The sequence below is a fragment of the Gossypium raimondii genome, chromosome 1 (assembly GCF_025698545.1).
Source record: "Gossypium raimondii isolate GPD5lz chromosome 1, ASM2569854v1, whole genome shotgun sequence".
NCBI classification, from domain to species: Eukaryota; Viridiplantae; Streptophyta; class Magnoliopsida; order Malvales; family Malvaceae; genus Gossypium; species Gossypium raimondii.
The window spans coordinates 51,068,371-51,085,377 of NC_068565.1; the positions used below are offsets into that span (position 1 = coordinate 51,068,371).

Here is a 17,007-nt window from a genome sequence, read left to right on the forward strand (position 1 = left end):
TGATTCACTTTCTTGTCACTAGGAATATCATTGTTATTTTTGGTTTTGACAAAAGTAAAATAAAATGATTAACTTGTTTTACTTACAAAATGCACTCTCAATTCTAATTTCTATAGAACAATTTAAGTGTTAAAATCTCGATACATAAAGCATATCGGACTTGCTACCATAAAGAATCAAACGCAATCTCCATCCCCATGAAAGCACAACAAATGCAACATCAAGAATATCCTAATAAAGTCTAGGATATTTTAGAGATATTCAAGATAAGTCTTCAATTCATTTGATCGAGTCTCCTTAATTTAGGGTTTTAATTTATTTGATCTAATTCGATCCAATCCGCAAGAAATCGTTGCTTCACATGATCGATCTTCAAAGACGGGTTCACACACTTTCAAAATATCAGTTATGGTCATGGTCTAAAAATTAATTTTGAGAAATAATTAATTTTATTATTATTTATAATTAAAAAATTAAACATAATTTCTTTTAAGATACGTAAATAATTGCTTCACAAAATTAAATTACATCACTGCTTACGTTTTTCCTCTACAATTTCTCTGGTCATCAAGGGGTGTGCACAAAAATATCTAAACATCTATTCAGAAAAATTATAAAAAAAAATGTTATCTTTCAATTTGGTCCAATCAAATGTCATTGAAGGTTTAACCAATAACCTTCGTACACAAGCCATATGCTAATTGACATTTCTCCTCAATATTACAGCTTCAGCTAAGCAATGCTTGATGTAAGTATATTTTATTTTATGGGATGAATTTTAAAATTAAACATGAATTTTAGTTCAATGTGTAATTTTATATAATTTTATACATAAAATTTTAATTTAATTTTTATAAATTATTTATATATGATTATTGATATAATATCATTTTATGTATATATATTGTATACATATATAATTATATTTACCCAATTTAAAAATAAATCGAGGTATTTCTTCCTTTAAATATGTATAATTAAATTAAAATTAAAGTTTCATGTGTGTAATTGTATCAAATCAAATTACACCTTAAATAAAAAATCACGTATAATTTTGAGATTTATTTTATTAAAAAATATATGTACTATTTTAACCATTTTAGAAGATAGCATTTTTATGTACATGTTGGGATAAAAATAAGTGAAGAGTCGAAGAAAGAAAAGTTAAAAATGTCGTTATCATACTTTTTGTATCAACCAATAGATACCTTTCGTGTCGAAATCAATATCAAATAATTTAAGTTGTGCTGTAGTTTACGTTTTGATTATTCAGTTTTAAAAGGTTATAAAATGATAATTGAATTTCTCGAAAGTTTTCATTTAATGAGTAGAAGAACATACTTAGATCCAAATCGATCTGACAGACAATTTTGGAGATCAGAGAAGAAAGTTGTTTAGATTTTGATTCGTAGATTCATAATATTCAAAACTATTTTATGAAAAAAAAATGAACTGTAAAAGAGAAGATGAATGAAAGTTTTCAATTAGTGTAGATAGTGCGAACAAGGAAGGGCATACAAGTACAATAACGATTTTAAGAGCCCAGTGACTTAAATGAATGCTTTTAAATAATTCAATGATTATTTTATAAATTTACTAATAATTTAGTGACATTAAGTGCAACTTAAATGATATAATTTTATAATTACATTTGAAAAAACATTTGCATGCATATATAATATCTATTTTATTAAAAAAGAGAGTCTAATTTACGTGTATATATTCTTGCCTAACTCAACATCGAGAAAGTATTGTATGAAATTGGGATATTATATATTTTCAAGAGTTTTATATCACATCAACAATTTCATCTTGAATTTCAAAATTTTCATTTAGGTTCGATTTTTTCATGATAAAAATATTAAAATTTAAGATAAAAATACTTAATGGACATAAAACTATTAAAAAAGATACAAATAACGTGGCGTTACTATCTCATTCAATCTTTTCTCCTCGAGATCTACCTTGTAAACTTAAAACTTCACCTTGTTAATACAAAGCGATTTCCGAGTAATCATAGTATCAAACATGGCGAGTTCTTCAAATACCCTTGCTGAGGTGCTGTTGTCAAGGCGAGTTCAAGAAATGGTCGTCAATGGCGAACAACCTGTATCACTTTACATTTGTAGAGATGAAAAAGATGCTCAAAATGCTCCAATTTCCCCGTTAGCTCCAATCCCTATTATCGACCTTAGTCTCCTCTCATCATCAAGCACTGAAGAAGAATTGCAGAAGCTGAAATCAGCACTATGCTGTTGGGGTTGCTTTCAGGTTTGGAATTCAACACTGTAAACCCAGTTCTCTTTTCTTCTTTTAGAGCTAAAAGTTGCATTTTACTCCTTTCTATTTAAAAAAAATGGATAAATTATTCATATACATGAGATAAAAGAGTAAATTAGTCATTTTATTAAAAATTTCATTCATTTTCGTGGTTAAAAATTGGTTCCTATACGTCAATATATGGTACAAGTGATACCGCACGAGTTATTGTTTGATTATTATGTCATTTACGTTAGTTTTTAACAAAAAAAAGTTAATTACTCTTTAATTTAATATATATAAATTAGTTTACCCATTTTTAAATAAAAAAACAAAACGTAATCTAACTCGTAATAAGTGATATCGGTGGTACTTCTATCATCTTTTAATCACTATCCACTAGTAAGGTTGCATATGTATGTATGTATGCATGTATGTATGTATGTAATAGGTGGTTAATTTGTTTCAGGCTATAAATCATGGGATACCAAGTTCATTTCTTGATGAGATTCAGCAAGTGACGAGGGAATTCTTTCGACAGTCAATGGAAGAGAAGAAGAAATACAGCAAAGGAGTAGTGGAAGAGATGGAAGGGTATGGAGGTGATCCTTCACCTGAACAAGGTCAATTCCTTGACTGGCAAGATCGTTTGCTTCTCACGGTTTACCCTCATGATTTAAGGGTCCCCAAGTTTTGGCCTCAAAACCCTCAATCATTCAGGTGAGTTACCTTGGAGCAAAACTAGGAAATCGATATTGGGTCAAAATAAAAATTTGAAACTTTGGAGGGGTCAAAAAGTAAACATTATGTTGAAAATGGCTTAAATTGAAGGGTATTGAAATTCTCGTACCTTTCCCCTTTCATTCAATTTGAGTAGTCCTATGCATAACATGAGTTTCTCAATGGTTCTTCACTATGAGAGACAGTTAGAATCATTGTTGTATGATATTTTCTGTTTGCACTGTCTACACTAATTAATAGTTATCTTTTTTCTTCTTTTCTTCAATTCAGCTTTTTTTTACGAAACAACTTTAAATCATAAATCTACGAACCAAAATCTAACAACTTTCTTCTCCAATCTTCGATATTGACTATCAAATCAACTTGGATCTAAGGTATGTTATTCTACTCGTTAATAAGTATTAGTCTACCGTACCGATTGTCAAATTGTCACTAGGAGCTTGCTAGCCAAATTTAAAAAAAAAACTTAACTGCCAAGTGATTTTGGTTCAATGACTTAAACAAAAACTTTCAAATAGTTTAGTGACTATTTTGTATCTTTTTGACCAAAACGTAAACTTACTAATAATTGAGTGATATTGTATATAATTTTCCTTTTACTGAAATGATTGTCTTATGTACTTTGATCACGGACTTTTATGCGCAACCATAACGGGCTTCATGATTGTGAAGATGTGACTAACCCACCATTCTTTATTGCAGCGAAATTTTAGAAAATTACACATGCAAGATGAGGATGGTGACAAAGCTTGTTTCAAAATCCATGGCTAAGTCATTGCATTTAGAGGAAAACTGTTTCTTGGAACAATTTGGTGAAGGAGCAACATTGCAAGCAAGGTTCAACCATTACCCATGTTGTCAAAGGCCTGACATTGTTCTTGGCTTAAAACCTCATTCAGATGGCACAGGTTACACCATCATCTTGCAAGATATTGAAGGCCTTCAAATCCTCCAAAATCAACAATGGCTTACTGTTCCCACCGTACCAAATGCCCTCTTCATCCTCATGGGTGATCAAATGGAGGTATACGTACATAAATACACAACTATGGTGATAAAAATATAATGTAAGCCTTTGTACTAAAAGTTAGATTGTGTTTGACTTGATCTCTCTACTCTAAAAATGGGCAAATTAATCTCTGTACATTAAATCAAAGAGCAAATCGGTCATTCTGTTAAAAAATTTATCCATATCTACTATTAAAAACTGGTCATTGTACGTTAAAATGATGTGCACATAGCACGTCACATGTAACTTTATGGTTATTCTATTAGCAATGCGGTTTTGAACAATAGATATGGATGAAAATTTTAACACAAATGATCAATTTGCTCTTTAATTTAACGTATAAGAATTAATTTGTCCATTTTTAAGTAAATTGACCAAAATATAATCTGATTCCTAGTACAATGTCATCTATGATACTTTTACTTGATTATAATATAAGAAATAAACACGAACAAGATAATGATTATGATTTTTTCGGAGAATATTTTTCGTAACTGTTGTACTTTTTATATTCGAAATTTGTGACAGATAATGACAAATAGGATATTCAAGAGCCCGGTTCACAGGGTAATAACAAACAAAGAGAAAGTGAGGACATCAATTGCAGTTTTCTACACACCAGAGAAAAACAAAGAGATTGGACCCCAAGATGGTCTAGTGAATGAGGAAAGACCAAGACTTTTCAAGCATGTTAAAGATTATGAAATCATACATTGGGAGCATTACCAAAGAGGTATGAGAGCTCTCCATGCTGCACAAGTTTAAAATAATTGGTTGGTTTTACGGTTTATGTGTGAGGTTCGTAGTTATCTTCTTAATACTATCGTTTTCAAGGTTTAAATTCGCGTTTTAAATAACTGTGTATATTAATGGGAATTTGGTTAAGTTTGGGGTCAAAATAATAAATGATTGGGTTGAAAAAGGAATGTAATAAATATGTGTGGTGAAGGAAAATATATGTAATTAATATATGTTTGTATGTAATTAGGGCTAATTTAATTAAAGTGTTACTAAAAATATTGTGAAAAGTTAAAATGTTTGTTTTAGATACGATGTTACAAAGATAATTTAAAAATATTTAAATTTATTAATATCGAATTTAAATAAAATTAAGGAATTAATATAATTTTTTTTGTAAAATCTATTTTGATACACGAATCATATTTTAGATATTATAATAGTGTATAAACATAACTCTTGTAAATTAATAAAAATCGTGAGTGATGAAATAATTATTACGAACATGTCGTATTACTATTTTAGTATTAACAAATATCAACTTAGATTATAATATAAACATAATAAAATAATTTATGGTAATTCATTGTTAATATTACGATACTAGTTTTCCGATCCGTATGCGATGTATAAGCGGTTGGGTTAAATAATTATTATCATTGTTCGGTTTACAAAATATAATTTTTATTAATTATTGAAAAATTAAAATTGTTATTTTTAACAAAAATTGTATTTAAACACTTAAAAAATTAATAATAATTAAAATGAAGAAAAATATTTTAAAAATGTAATGAAAAATTGGTTATGAATTCAAAAATAACAAAATCTTTTATTTTGTTGTATTTATTTATTTATTATTTTGTATGGATACAAAATGATATAAGTTTTTCAATTATATGTCATTGGTGAATTGATTTGACTTTCATCTTTCAATTCAATCGGTTCAATCAAACGATCTGTTATAAATAATATTAGCAGACAACATTGGTTAATACCAAAATAATAGTAATATAACATTATAGTAATAATAATAATGATAGAAAAAATACTTTGGGTTTAAATAAGCTATTCTCTCAATTATGAATTTTTCCTTAATTTTTGTAAGAATTATATTTATATGTTATTTTAGTATCGGTATATTATACTTATACTCACCTAATTATTGGTAAGTTTTTCTTTTGGTCACTCAACTATGAAAAGTTATAAAACGATCATTCAATTATTCAATTTCTTTTTCTTTGGGAACCAGTTATTATATGACTAATGGAAAGATGACATGTCACTTTTAAAATTGGAATAATGGCCAATTTAACCCTAAACATTTATCGTGTCAATTTAGGCTTGATTAAAAAATAATTAATCCTCAACGTTTACAAATTATTTTATTTTTTAATTTTTCTTTTCTTTGTGTCATTTCACCTAAAAGTAAAAAAAAAAAGGAAATCTATAAACTAAATTTGATCGAAAATATACCAAAAATGAAACCACCTAAAAATCTAAGATAATAATTTTATTTTTCTCATTCTTTTAAAATTAACCATTAATGTCACAAATAAAAGTAAAACCATAAAAAAGAGAGACCGAATTACATAATGTGTAAATATTGAGGGTTAAATTATTTTTATAATTAAGACTAAATTAATACAATGTATAAATTTTGAGGATTAAAATTATTATACTACTATTTCATCCTTCCGTTGGTATAAGTAATTTAACGGTTAATGACCATAAAAGAAAAATTCAAATAGTTGAGTGACAAAAAAACTTTAAAAAATATTACAAACAATTTATATTAATTACTTTAAAAAATTCAAAATTTATATTCAACAATTTTAAATATAATTTAAAATAACTTATTTTTACTTTTCAAAATACTTTTGATGTAAATGCTAAACTTTTTCTTTTTTTTCACAACAATCTTCAAAAGTTTTATTTTCCAAACCATAACTTTTCAAAAAGTAACCCAATAAAATTCTAAACTAATCCTTAGTCCTTACCCTATCCTCCAATTTTTTCCACAATAAGAAATCATATAATTCCATAAAAAGAGATACATAAAAGAGTAGAAATCAACAATCACCAAATTTGGCAACAATAACATTGTCCAAAGAGTAGAAATCAACAATCACATAAATAAACTTTGTACATTGTATTTGAACCTTAAATTGTTCAGTTATAAATATATGATTAACATAAACTACCAAGTTCCCTAAACAATGTCATTAATAACACAATATTATGTCCTCTCCAAGAGCTCAAATCTACAATAATACCCTCTTAACATTTACACCATTTCTTTCACACAACTCAATCTACTCCAAACATACTGATATTAACAGCTTACATGTGAAGGATGATCTGAACCATCCAAAATGTCAGTTTTTCACACCTGTTTCTTCCACCATTGAAACATGATAATGAGATTTAGATGATGAAATTGGCTCAAGTAGGATTTGGTCTCGTTCTCAGTGCCTGGCATCAGAAGCCATCATATGGGCTTGTGACTACAAAAGTTTGAGAGATATTAGAACCGGACTGACCAACCAAATCTTATTTCTTCTTAAAATTTAAACATCATCGAGTAATATCATTAAGTCTTTGCTTGGTAGGGTGAAAAGAACATTGAAAAGACAGAAAATTGAAAGATATAAGCATTATATATATATATATATCTTTTCACTAGAGTGCTTGGTAGAAAAGATGGAAAAATGAAAATTTTAACAAATGTATAATGTTTACTTATATCTCTCTCATTTTGTCTCTTGCCATTCCAATTTAAAATTATTTTTTTTTATGGATTATGATGGAAAATACTTGTCTTTCTTATTTTCTTTACTCTCATTTTTCTTTCTTATCAAGTAAGCTCAAAATTTATTTTACTTCCAACTTTTCCACTCTCATCTTTTGGTCCTTCCCTCTTTTCACTCAACCAAGCATACCATAAACCAAAATTGATGGAAGATGATGCATCACAACAACAATGAATCATCACGGGTAGTTTGGAAATAAATGTAGTAGTAGTACAATACTCAAATAGCTATTAAACTCTGTGAAGATACTTTCTGAGGTTTCATTGACAAACTAATGTTCTTAGGTTATTTATTATCAGGTTAAGCGACAAGCATTCAGCAAATAAAAAAGGTTCACCACTTGTACTTTGAAAGGCTAGGTTATGATTGTTAACAAGCATAAGCTGCCATATGAGATACCAAAACCAAACAAAAAGGGGATGGATAACCACAAGCAGCCATATGTAAGGAGTTACTAGTGTGTTTATGCATTAATAGGTTCTGCAGCATAAAAAGAGGGAGGGAGAGAGAGAGAGAGAGAGATTACTTGAGATTGAGAATTCCCATAATAAACACCTTGCGAGAACGAACCTTGATGAGCAAGCTGTGATAATTATTTACCAGAAGATGGAATAAGATGTCAAAGCTTCTCTAGTTTACCAGAAAGATCAAAGAAAAAGATGGCATAATTTGTGTAGGGACTACCTTATTTTTAAGAAAGGAACAAAAGATGTGCAATGCATGAGTGAGGACCAAAACTTAAATGAATGCAGGAGAAATCTCAAACGAAAAAAAAAAAAAAAAACACCTTACACCCTACCTGGGCATTTGGACCTGGTTGTACATCTTTCTTAGCAAATGTATCTCCACCTTTAACCGAACCCTTTGTATCACCCTACCAAACAACATAGTTTGAAAAACAAAGCCATATCAGAGAGGTAGCTTACAGGAGACAAATATGAGGCAATATAATATTTAATAATTAGCAACTTGATTTGTAGAGAAAAGCATTAACTCACCTCCATCTGCAGTGACCCAAATTGACCATGAAAATAACCACACATACACACCAAAAAACAAAAATCAGTTCAATACAACTTAATAAAAAAATTAGCTATCAAAACCAATATAGAAGTCAGAGAATACACAATTATTTAAAACCAGACGGCCCCTTTGGTTTCAGAGAAAAAAAAATGAAATCTCATATATGTCACCATCCATAAGCCAATTTTCTTTGCCATTATTTTCACATGGACAATTACCTATATAAATTTCTTTTTGTTCATTCACTATTACCTATATACTTGTCAAATACCCATTAAGTTTTTACGAAGTCATTTGATTCTGCCTCTAACATATAGGATGATAATAAGTTTTACTTTAGATTAAAGGGTCACAAATAAACATCCAAAATAACCATAAGGGGAAAAATGGATCAAATGACAAAGAACAGTTTTTAGATAATTACCTCTCTATATTTGGTAAGGTAAATCTTAAGCGGATCGATGTAATCTTCAAACCCTAAAGTTGCCATAGCCCAGAGAAGATCGTCCCCGTTAATTGTCTTCCTCTTCTCCTTCTGGCACTTGTCGCTGGCTCTGCTCATCAATTTCATGCCCAATTTTACAATTAAAAATAAATAAATTTCATATGATGAAATTAACAAAATTCAGCTAAAACAGTTAATAAAAAGCCAAAATTAATAAAAAAAATGAAAAACAAAAGAAAGAAAGAAAATAAGCTAAAGAATCGAACTCGCTAGTGATGAAGCTGATGAACTCCGAAACGCACTCTTGTACGGTCTCCTTAGCATCTTTAGCGATCTTAGCGTTAGCAGGGAGAGCTTTCTTCATGATACGGCTAATGTTAGCGATAGGGAGAAACCTCTCTTGTTCTCGCACGTTGGATCTCGGGCTTTGCTCGCCGCCGCTCTCGTGACTTCCACCGCCGCCTGGACTCGCCGGAACCGGTGCCGACGTCGCCATGTAAAGAATCCTGACTCATCCAATAAATCATCGAAAATCATAATAAATATTAATTAAAATCAAAATATCTCTAATTTTCTAAACATAAATGATAAACCCTAGGAAGAAAAAAAAAGGGAGAAAATTACCAGAAAGTGGGGAAAAAATTGAAATTGATTAAAAAGAAAAATGGAAAAGGGCGGGAGTGAAAGAGATTGGATTTTCAAGGGAAAATCGGACGCTGGAGAAGAAAGGAAAAAGATAAGTCGACTCAGATCAGATCTGATGAGCCAACCAGGTTTTATCAACACCGTTCGTTGAGTTTTCCCTTTTTATTATTTATTTTATTTTAAAAATATAATATATTGAAGGTGTTCCGTTATGAGAGGCACGGTTTTTATGTGCTACTCTGCTCTCTTATTTGACCACTTGTTCGGTGATTTTCACTCTGTCAAAAAGAACCTAAACGCCGTCGTTCATAAATAATATCTTTTTCTTACATTAATATTTAAATTTATGGGTAAATTACAACCAAAGCTGTTAAATTATTAGTAAGTTTACATTTCCATGGCTTAACTTTAAAAAATTAAAATAGTCACCAAACTATTCAAATGTTTTCTTTTAAATCACTAGATTGTTAAGTTTTTTTTTTTTAAGTATGGCTAACGAGTTTCGAGCGACGATTTGATGATCAATATGATGGAACAAAACCCATCGATGAGTAAAAAAAATCTTAGATCCAAGCTGATCTAATGGTCAGTATCGAAGATCAGAGAAGAAAGTTGTTTGGATTTTGATTCGTAGATTGGTGACGTTCAAAATTGTTTCTTGAAAAAAACTAAACTATAGAAGATGAGAGAAAGTCAGTAACTTAAATGAAAATTTTCAAATAGTTTAATGATCATTTTGTAACTTTTTGAAGTTAAATGATCAAAATGTAAACTTACTAATAGTTCAAGAACTTTAATATAGTTTACCCTAAATTTATTTTAGGTAAACTTTGATGCTTAAATTACTATTCTATTAGTTTACTCCAAATATTTCACGTCATTAAAAGAAAGCAAGCTGTACATTCAACCTATAATAATGCTATGACTTATTTTTATTCATGTCATTAATTAATGAATTAGTGTCTCGGGTTAATTAGATACTAATTCAGTTGAGTAAAATTATTTACATCAAAACTTGTAAATTGGTATTTAAACTATATCGTTTTCTCGTTATAATACCTAAATATTTTTAGTCATAAATGCTGCTTAAATTACTTTTTTCTCGGATTAGTACTTCATTAGTTCAATCGTTAAATCTATTTTTAAAGTATCCAATTAAAAATTATCATGCGATAAAAAGGACAAAAAAAATATTTTCCTTTTTACTTTATATTTTCTTTCTTTTTTCTTCTTCTCACTTGGACTTCTTTTGGGTTTCATGGTTTTTATTAAGGGTTTTAGAATCAGATCAACGATTAAACCGATCAGGCCACCGACTTTCGATTTGATCGATTCGTCCGATTTAATTAACTAAATTATTAAAAAGTCATAAAAAAATAAAAAAACATTTACAAAATAGAGAAAAATCGGTTCAATTAATTTTTTTTAGCTTGATTCAATTGATCTGTATCGATTATCTCTAGACCAGTACTCAAGTCAATTCTTAGTTCAACCAGTTCGACCGACTGGCCAATCAGTCAAATCCGATTCTGAAACACTGATTTTATTTGATGAAAGAGCTATTAGGTACCATTTGTGACAAAACAAAGTTTAAGTACCATTAGATACCATTTGTGACCAAGAAAACTTATCTATAAGTTGCAAGGGACGTCTTATGGACCGTCATATTGTTATTTTTCTTATAAAAACAATAAGATAGGATTATGTTATTAAAATATAAAGATTAAATCGTAATATTTTTCACAATAAAATAATTAAAATCATAATTAGATGTCAACCAACGAGAACTTTCCTTGAAATGAAATTTTAGTTAATACCAAATTCTCATTTTGATCCTTAGACAACCCTATATCCTCCAATACCTTCTGCCCTATATCCTAATGTACCTAAGACCTATTTCTTCTAATCATGGGGTAAGGAGATGTGATGGTGCACCAACAATGGTGGACATGGCAATGTGATGTTATTGTCATAATTCATCTTTCAAGTAAAGAGATGGCTACTTCACAGCTTGTGATCACAAATTTTGACGAGTCACCAATCGAATACTTTTTTTATTTCATATTTTTTAATGGGTAAGGTTTAGTCAATGTCATTAAATTATTAGTAAATTTACGTTTTAGTTACTGAATTATTTAAAAGTTTTTATTTAAGTCAATGAACTATTAGAAAGTTTTTATGCAAGTCACTGAATTGTTAAATTTCTTTTTAAAGTCCAACTAGTGATGTTCAAGCAACAATTCGACGATCAAAATGGTTGAACGATACCCATTGATGTTGATTTGATAGTAAGTGTTAGAGAATAGGGGTGAGCCTTTGATCAAATCAAGTGAAAAAATTTCGAGTTAATTGAGTTAACGAGTCTTATTTTATCATCCTAACTTGATTTGAAATGTTTTCAAATCGAGTCGAGTGAAATGAAATTCGAGTCGAGTAAAATTGTTCTAGTTATATTAAAAAACTAAACATGTTAATTAAAATCTTGTTGCAGTAAACTAATTCCATGTTTTAGCACATAAATTTGAAATCATATATATTAAAAATAATAAGATAAGCTTGAATAATTAATTCATTTATTTAGGTCCCAAAATTATTATTTAGAAAAATTAAAATTTTAAGTATCTTTATATATTCTTTAGAATTTTTTAAAATTTTATAATATTTTAAAATATAAATGTTACAATTTTATAAATATTTTAAGTTTTAAAAATTATTTTGAATTATTTTGTAATTTTGTTGAGTTGAGAGAGAGACTAATTTGCTCATTTTCAAAATTGACAAGGACCAAAGGGGTATTTACACCAATATGTTATTAGAAATATTCGAATTATTTGAGTTATTCGAATTGTAAAATTCAACTCGACTTGAACTCAAAACTCGAATTACTTATTCTAGTTGACTCAAACAACTCGATTCGATTAACTCAAAATTTGATTTTTTTTATTTTTTCGAATCGAGTTTTGTTCACCCCACCAGAGATCAAAAAAGAAAGTGATTTGGATTTTGGTTTGCAGATTTGTGACGTTCAAAGTTGTTTCATGAAAACTTTCGAATAGTTCAATAACCACATTGTAACCTTTTAAAGTTGGATGATCAAAACGTAAACACGCTAATAATACTCTTATTTAATAAAGTAAATATGGCTAAAGGACATTTTTCACCATAAAATATATAATTAAAATTTATCCACCAAATAATTTATTACAAGATCCCTAAATGATAAATCTAGAAAGAGATTATTCTAAATAGAAAAGTTAAAACCAAAATCACGATAAAAAAATATCTAAAACGACATTAAGATCCTAAAAAGTATTCTTAATCAATCCTAGGAATTTTTTCTTTCGAGCATTTGCTTGAACCAATATGCCGAGAGTTTGGGATATCTCTTGAGATCATTGTGATCAACATATACCAGACCAAATCTTGAGGTATATCCTAATAGCCATTCAAAATTGTCTAGAATTGACCAAGCAAAGTAGCCAGTAACATTAGCTCCATCATCCATAGCTCTTTTCAATTCCTTCAAGTAGCTTCTATAAAAGCTTACTCTATTAATGTCATATAACGATTCAGGAAATGTGAGATTGCCGGGATCATCCATTCCTGTCATTAATTAACAACACAAAATAATTAGATACAATTGCTTTAAAGAAATAAAAATTGGACAATATATATATATATATATATATATATATATATATATATATTAGAGTTGAAATAACTGTTGTCTCACCATTTTCAGAGAGAATTATATTAGGGCTTCCATAACGTTTTTTTACATATGTGACTGCTTTGTACATACCCCATGGAACTTCATATAACCATTCGGAGTGAGCCTGCATTTCTTGTAAATTAGACACTTGAGCTAGAATTGACATGATTAAGAATATTACAAATTGAAAATGCCATCAATTTTTCATTTTTGAGATAAACATTTAAATTTGCCACCAAAGACAACATTGAGCATAATACTTTTTATATATTGATTTATGTTTTGTAAAAAGCACCAATAGATTGAAAAAGTTCATGATATAATTGCATAATAATTACCCGGCGACCGATTGGCACACCATTGCGTTCATCTATTAAATTAAAACATAAATTAATTAGTTCATAGTATGGAAACAATAAAAAAATTGATGGAAAAAAGAGATGATGAAATTACAAGCAAACCCAGCATTCCAATCTTGTTGGTAACCAGTCACATTAGATGGAGGTTGATGCGGTTCGTATATGTAGTACGAAGTATAATGGTTCAGACAAAGAACATCAAATGAGTTTTTCACTTTCTCCACTTCACTTTTGGTGAATTTTGGAAGCCTTTCTCTTACAATTTTTTGCATTGTCCTTGGATATTTTCCATAAACTAGAGGGTGCAAAAACCTACAAAATCAAATTCACAAAAAGTTGGAGACTATACTTCAATAACAATATGTTTCGGATATGAATTTTTGAAAGAAAATGAAGTTATTGTTGGTATGTTTTCGGTCTTTTGGTTGAGAAATGTTTCATTTATTATATTTTCTAAAACATATAAGCATTTCTATAGGATGATTAATTTGTCTATTCATTAGAGATTTTACCATCCAATATGAAAGTCTCTTGCTCGTTGTGCAGCATAATTGTCAGCTTTAGATCTTGTTAGAGGTTCGTACCAAACAAAATCCAAGAAAATACCTATTCTTCCATTTTGTTTAGCCTGAAAAGAGATCTCATCAAATTCATTCAAATAAGTATATTAGACATCTATGTAAATATATAAAAACAACAATTTCTAGACAATTACTTGATATTTTTCACGATATCTTTTAACAGCTTCAGCATGACTTAAAACCAAATGATGTGCTGCAATATAAGGCTCGGTGGCAGAGTTTCCATCAGTGCAATTTCCAAATTTCTTTGAACATCTATTAGGAGGGTTGATGCCATTGTCAAAACCAAGAGCAGCAACCACTCTCGGTTCATTGAAAGTCATCCAAGTCTTTACTCTATCACCAAATGTCTTGAAACAAAACTCTGCATAATCAGCAAAATCCTGGCTACAAAATTCAAATCATAGAAAAATTATTTTCCAATTTAAGCAAAATTTCTCAAATATTAGCTTTTCTCTTTGAAAAATATTGATTTTTTTTTGGACTTACATAATTTGTCTGTCTAGCAAACCTAAATATTTTTCCTGAAGTGCTAGTGGCAAATCATAGTGGTACAAATTCGCATGTGGAGTGATTCCTGCATTCATGCCACATGTTACGAATTTCACGTGAGCATAACTATAATTCTTTTATACATCATTTGTTTGGTCCAAATTCATATTTTCTTTTATCAAGCCATTGAAAATATTATATTAACTATGCTCAACATGTGTAAGTATCTGTAAATATACGTACCTTTTTCTAGCAAATAGTCAATCAATCTATTATAGTAGTCAACTCCTTTCCAGTTTACCTCTCCTGTCCCATCTACAAGTATGATTTTTTAATAATTAGTCTTAAAATGTATATGATAATTATTACAAATTAGTTGATTATTGATATAATCGAAACAAATAGCTTAGATACTTGGAAAAATTCTCGACCACGAGATTGAAAATCGATAGGCATCAAAATTCAACATCTGCATCAAATCAACATCTTCCTACAAACAAGAAGGAAGACAATAGGTAGTGATGAAATTGGGAACATGGGAGCTTCACACAGGAATAAGAAAGTGAATGCTTTTCTTGTAATGTAATGTGAAGTAAAAAAGAAAAAAGATACCTTATAGCGATGGTATTGATCAATAGAAACTTCACCAGTCTCATTATTTGCAATATGTCCTGTTTCAAGTTATATCGCATCATTTAGCATTAGAATAAGAAAAAAAATAGCCACAAAGAAGAAAAAGGAAAAGAGAAACCATTTCATTTAACCTGGAGTGTTAACAAATGCATCCCATATGCTAGGCCCTCTACCATCTTCGCTAGCCATTCCTTCCACTTGGTATCTTGATGTCATTGCTCCAAATAAGAATCCTCCTGGAAAACTTCCTCTACTTAAGCCTCCAGTGTCAAAATGTTGCTGTAAATTGGAATTTGCACATAAAATTGTGCTAAAAAAAGTGAAAGATAGTAAAATCACTAAAGGCTTCATGGTGGTTAGGGCTTGGTTTTCTTAATGAATTAAAAACCTTGTTATCCATCCCTATTTATGGAGAGGTGTGGGATGAAAATTTTGATGCCAAATGATTTTTTTATAATATAATATTTTGAAATCAAATAAAAAAAATCAAATCTTTTAAACAATATTTTATTAGTTAAGAGAATCTATATGAAATTTGAATCGATGAAATAGTAAAATAAATTCCAATGTATAATGAAAACAGAAAAAATTATGGTAACCACTAATAAAAATTTTACTAGGACTTAATTTATTCTCTCGATTCACTTTTTCGCTTAATTTATATTTCTAATTTTATAAAGAAAATGTTTAAGAAATGAACATAAGACATAAAACAATTCTCTTTACAAGTTTAACAAAATCAAAACAAATTAGAAACCATTGTAGTTTCATCTCAAACAAATTTGAATAAAATGAAATTTAATCAAATATACAAATCTCCAACTCAAAGAGATTGCCTTAGACATTTTTGAATAGTTTGATATATTCACAAATTTTTATGCATTATTAGAAAATCACGCGAAAAATATATTACTCGAATCATATATTATTTGGTTCATTCTTCCAATCTTTTATTTGTTACTACACTATGATAAACTCGATGAAAGTGAGACCTATTCTTCCATTTTGTTTAGCCTGAAAAGAGACCTCATCAAATTCATTCAAATAAGTATATTAGACATCTACGTAAATATGTAAAAACATAATAATTTCTAGACAATTACTTGATATTTTTCATGATATCTTTTAACAGCTTCAGCATGACTTAAAATCAAATGATGTGTTGCAATATAAGGCTCGGTGGCAGAGTTTCCATCCGTGCAATTTCTAAATTTCTTTGAACATCTATTAGGAGGGTTGATGGCATTGTCAAAAACCAAGAGTAGCAACCACTCTCAGTTCATTGAAAGCTATCCAAGTCTTTACTTTATCACCAAATGTCTTGAAACAAAGCTCTGCATAATCAGCAAAATCCTAGCTACAAAATTCAAATCATAGTAAAATTATTTTCCAATTTAAGCAAAATTTCTGGAATATTAGCTTTTCTCTTTGAAAAATATTGATTGTTTTTGGACTTACATAACTTGTTTGTCTAGCAAACCTAAATATTTTTCCTGAAATGCTAGTGGCAAATCATAGTGATACAAATTCGCATCTGGAGTGATTCCTGCGTTCATGCCA

General features: G+C 29.1%; 3 protein-coding genes across 3 annotated transcripts; 1 reads left to right on the forward strand and 2 right to left on the reverse strand.

Annotated features, from left to right (window-relative positions):
- The first annotated feature begins 1,912 nt into the window (after positions 1-1,912).
- Positions 1,913-5,013, forward strand: LOC105786441 (protein SRG1). Its single transcript, XM_012612883.2, has 4 exons — positions 1,913-2,271; positions 2,729-2,979; positions 3,703-4,024; positions 4,538-5,013. Exons 1-4 carry the CDS (start codon positions 2,029-2,031, stop codon positions 4,772-4,774), a joined length of 1,053 nt encoding a protein of 350 aa, XP_012468337.1. The 5' UTR covers positions 1,913-2,028; the 3' UTR covers positions 4,775-5,013.
- Positions 5,014-6,847: 1,834 nt separating this feature from the next.
- On the reverse strand, positions 6,848-9,833 carry LOC128032037 (nuclear transcription factor Y subunit B-10-like). Its single transcript, XM_052620597.1, has 7 exons — positions 9,650-9,833; positions 9,292-9,531; positions 9,005-9,134; positions 8,556-8,561; positions 8,357-8,431; positions 8,084-8,140; positions 6,848-7,251 (listed from the first exon to the last, which is right to left on the reverse strand). The coding sequence occupies exons 2-7, from the start codon at positions 9,519-9,521 to the stop codon at positions 7,213-7,215; spliced, it is 537 nt and encodes a 178-aa protein (XP_052476557.1). The 5' UTR covers positions 9,522-9,531; positions 9,650-9,833; the 3' UTR covers positions 6,848-7,212.
- A 3,162-nt stretch (positions 9,834-12,995) lies between these two features.
- LOC105787117 (beta-glucosidase 44-like) lies at positions 12,996-16,218 on the reverse strand. The gene is made up of 12 exons (XM_052628309.1): positions 16,194-16,218; positions 15,579-15,785; positions 15,427-15,485; positions 15,229-15,304; positions 15,058-15,129; positions 14,812-14,899; positions 14,457-14,709; positions 14,254-14,369; positions 13,836-14,053; positions 13,721-13,752; positions 13,404-13,506; positions 12,996-13,273 (listed from the first exon to the last, which is right to left on the reverse strand). The coding sequence occupies exons 1-12, from the start codon at positions 16,216-16,218 to the stop codon at positions 12,996-12,998; spliced, it is 1,527 nt and encodes a 508-aa protein (XP_052484269.1).
- Positions 16,219-17,007: the final 789 nt, after the last annotated feature.